This window comes from Mus pahari, chromosome 16 (assembly GCF_900095145.1).
Source record: "Mus pahari chromosome 16, PAHARI_EIJ_v1.1, whole genome shotgun sequence".
Classification (NCBI taxonomy): Eukaryota; Metazoa; Chordata; class Mammalia; order Rodentia; family Muridae; genus Mus; species Mus pahari.
In genome coordinates this window covers 8,670,312-8,674,453 of record NC_034605.1, presented here as the reverse complement: position 1 = coordinate 8,674,453, position 4,142 = coordinate 8,670,312, and the positions used below count along the sequence as shown (strand labels likewise).

The window sequence follows — 4,142 nt, the reverse complement described above, 5'->3', positions numbered from 1 at the left end:
AAAAAAAAAAAAAAAAAAAAAGCATATAGCCCTGCTTTTACGGCAGGGCCTGGATGCATAGATGCTTTTATAGATGACTCTAGGACACAGTGATGAGATTGGCATGTAACTGAATTAGTCTTGTACTGGGATCCAGTAACACTTCCTGTTTCCTCAGTTCCATTTCCTGGTGCTGTGGTAAAATACCCTGGCAAAAGCAGCTTTTGTCAGTCCAAATCCAGGTTGCAGTCCATCCATTACTGAGGGGCAGTTGGGGCATCAGGGATTTGAAGCAGCTAGTCACACAGCATGTAGTTGGAGCAGAGTAATGAGTGAATGCATACTGCCTAGTTCTTGGCTTCCTTTTGCCATCCTTGTTGGTCTGGTCCCCCAAACTGCAGGGGTCCTCCCACTTCAGTAAATGTAACTAAGATACTGTCTCACAGACCTTTCTAGACCTCTAGATTTAATTATGTCTAGATTTTATATGTCTAGATTAGGAAAATTAAAACTAACGATCATAGTGTCTCATGTTTTGATACAGATGCATCCAAGAAGTCGGATTCAAATCCATTAACTGAAATTCTTAAGTGCCCTACTAAAGTGGTCTTGCTGAGGGTAAGAAGTAAAAGAAACCTGTCCCTTGCTTCTGTGTCACCCGTCTACCTGTCTTTACAGGCTTTTACAAAGTCCCACTGGTATCCTATAAAATACTGAAAATATGGGCTGGAGCAGTGGCTCAGTGGGTAAAAGCAGGGGATGCTCTTCCAGAGGACCCGAGTTTGTTTCCCAGCACCCACATGATGGTCCACAGCTGTCTATAACTCCAGTTCCCAGGGATCTACCCTCTTCTGGCCTCTTGAGGGCACCAGGCACTCAAATGGTACACAGAAATACATTCAAGCAAAACGCCCATACATTAAAGAAAAAAAAAGAATTGAAAAGATTATTGAAAGTGATACTTTTATAAATAATACCTTTGGGTAGATCCTTACAGATGGGTTTTAGGTTATCCTCTCAGTAAGATGTTACACGAGACTACAGTGACTAGTTAAAATGGTTAGGCATTTCTGAAACATCCTCTTAGGCGTTTGTTACACAGATACTGTTAGAACACTTTTCAGAGCTTGCTCTCTGTTTATAGAAATGCCAGCTTTAGTACTTTAGAGGCAGAATTTTTCATTCTGTCTTTTGGGATTAGAACATATCCCACATCTAGGATGGGGCTCAGTGTTGGAGCACTTCCCAGCGTGTGCAAGGGTCTAGTTCTGGTTGGGGAGAGGGGAGAGAACATTTGCCTTTATGAAAGAAAGTGTTATTTCTGAAACCTGCAGACGTTTGTACATTACGCTTGTGTTTGTTTCTCTGTACATAGAACATGGTTGGTGCAGGAGAGGTCGATGAAGACTTGGAAGTGGAAACCAAGGAAGAATGTGAAAAATATGGCAAAGTTGGGAAATGTGTCATCTTTGAGGTAGGGAGATTTTCTCTTGTAATTGGTGGGTTATACATCCCCCCTCTACAAGTGGCATTGATCTAAGCCAATGCATATCAGTTAGACTGGGTGAGTTTTGTTTGTCTCCATCGTAGGCAGGCTGACCTTGAGCTCATGGAGATCTCCTGTCTGCCTCCTAAATGCCAGGACTAAGGGCATGCAGCACTACTTCCAGCTATGTTAGTTTTAAATGTAAAAACAAAAGTAGATTTTATTTAGTAGTATGATGGAAACATTTTACTTCTTCATTTTGCAAGTATTTCATGCCTCTCATGGAGCTCATTCTGTACTGAGAACATTTAAGACACCGGAAATGTGTTGTGTTTCAAGGGTGTGTTCAGATGAAGAAAGAGCACATAACAAACAACCAGGAAATACAGACTAGTAGACCTAGGAGTGTTGGCTATGAGAGCTTGAGAATGGTGTCAGCTGAAACAAATGGAGAAGGCCTTATTACTGTCACATGTGAGCCAGGCTTTGAAGAGTGTGGGAGGTAGCAGAGGAAGGGGCTTTAGGCTGGGTGAGGACCCCTGGGCAGTAGCTGGACTCATGCTTACATTCCATGAAGCCACATTGTAGAAGGCTTGGACCCCTAAACAAAGCTAGTGAAAATGTAGACCTGTGAGGACAGCTGTGTGGCAGTAGCTTTCATTGCTGCTGCTGCTGCTGCTGCTTACCCTGTGTCTGCTGACTGTATAACACTTCATTATCAGACTGCATTACTCAGCTTTAGTCATGTGTTCCCAGCCCCTAACACAGTACCTCAAAAGAAGAGTTTACGATATGAGCAGGTTGTTTCCTTGATGGTTGACCACTTTTGCCGAGTATGTGTGCACAAATACACATATATGTTAATAATTGAAATTAGAGTGTGTGCACAGACAACTTTATTCCTACGTTCCTTTTCATTCTAGATTCCTGGTGCCCCTGATGATGAAGCAGTACGGATATTTTTAGAATTTGAGAGAGTCGAATCGGCAATTAAAGGTTTGTTGTACTATTAAAGAATTTAACAAATATTAAAGTTACTATTTGTTTCAATGTCTTTCAAGATTCCTCTATTAACTGATTGTCATTTTGTTTGCCTTTCAGCTGTTGTTGATCTGAATGGGAGGTATTTTGGTGGACGGGTGGTTAAGGCGTGTTTCTACAATTTGGATAAATTCAGGGTCTTGGATCTAGCAGAACAAGTTTGATTGTAACTTAAAGTCACCTCCTTGATCCTTACATGAGCTGCAGACTGAGCAAAACACACGCATCAGCCTCCATGGCTGTTGGACACTGAAACTCTTGGATGGACTTCTAAAATATATGTTGATGGATCCCTTTTTTATTTTGTGTTTTTTTTAATATAGTATAAAAATCCTTTAAAAATCTGCGTGCTCTCGGTTGTTTCTCTCTACTGCTTCTGTTGATTGTTTCTGCTGGGACTTCTCCACGCCACACGTCGGGCACTACAAGGGCTAGTTAGAAAGGCTTAGAGGGAGTTTGTATTAACTCCTCCTTTCCTCCGTCTTGATAAAGCCTTCACATTATGGAGCTGTAGCTACCTACATCGGAATACGAAGTCATAAGTCATCTTGGCGCTCTGCTTGAGGTAAAAATGCTTGCTTTCCCTAGTAGAGAAGTCTAGTGACTGGGTGGGGAAAACTCTTAGCCTGAATTATGATTGAGGAATCAGGAGCCGAAGTGACCTGGCTTGAGCTGTTTGCTGTTTAAGCCAGACTACAGGGTTTGCTATAGGATTATGAAATATGTGGGTATGGAAATCATTCTAGAATGGATTAAAAACATCAGTTAGCTCAAACCCAGAAGGTGCTTACAAGTGTGTACACAGCTACTTTGGGAATATACGAACACAATCTGAAACTGAGTGCACACACAAGTGAATGGAAGAATGCATACAAAGACATTAATAAAACCTAATTAAGATGAGTTTTGTGATTAAAGTACATATTGTATGAGTTTGGGTTAAATAATAAAGGTGAAAGAATTCTGTACCTGGGACCTTTTGTAATTGGGACAGTCAAAAGCAGCTGTGAAGTTTATGACAGCTTCCTTTACCTTTGGATTCAGGCATGATTATTAATATCAATAGCCCTGTAGGCTTCCAGCTACCAAGCTGCTGAATGATGGCTGGTTCTTTGTCATCTCTAATGCATGGAAGGTGCAAGCTGCCATCTTGAGCGCTTGCCTTATGATACTGATCTTTTGTACTAAGTGGCTTTCCTGGCATTCTCTGCAGCAGCAACTGGAGGATGCCGATGGCACCACAGGTTCCTGAATTATTACGACACAACTTCATGATCTTCTAGTCTCTGTATAAATCATCCCTAACTGTATTATTGATAATTAATTGTATATAACTACATTCTTGTGTGGATTTTTGCTCACCGGATGGTTAGTTTTGCTGTTTTTAAGACATTTTCTTAGGTACCTGAATCCTGGATGGTCTTGAACTCATTTTGTAGCTGAAAATGATGTTGAGTTCCTAGTCCCTCAGCTTCCAAGTGCCAGGATTACAGTTGGGTTGTTACACTCAGGAGGGGGCATTGCCAGGATTGCAGTTGGGTTGTTACACTCAGGAGGGGGCATTGCCAGGATTACAGTTGGGTTCTGTTACACTCAGGAGGGGTCATTGCCAGGATTACAGTTGGGTTCTGTTACA

At 41.6% G+C, this 4,142-nt stretch overlaps 1 protein-coding gene across 1 annotated transcript in view; it reads left to right on the top strand.

Moving 5' to 3' along the window:
• Positions 1–2,850, top strand: part of Rbm17 (RNA binding motif protein 17) — a 17,595-nt gene extending 14,745 nt beyond the window's left edge. The window contains exons 9-12 of the mRNA XM_021215523.2: positions 524–597; positions 1,355–1,453; positions 2,389–2,461; positions 2,567–2,850. Coding sequence (XP_021071182.1) covers positions 524–597; positions 1,355–1,453; positions 2,389–2,461; positions 2,567–2,670 — 350 coding nt within the window. The 3' untranslated portion in view covers positions 2,671–2,850. The remainder of the gene's footprint in view (positions 1–523; positions 598–1,354; positions 1,454–2,388; positions 2,462–2,566) is intronic.
• The last annotated feature ends 1,292 nt before the right edge of the window (positions 2,851–4,142 follow it).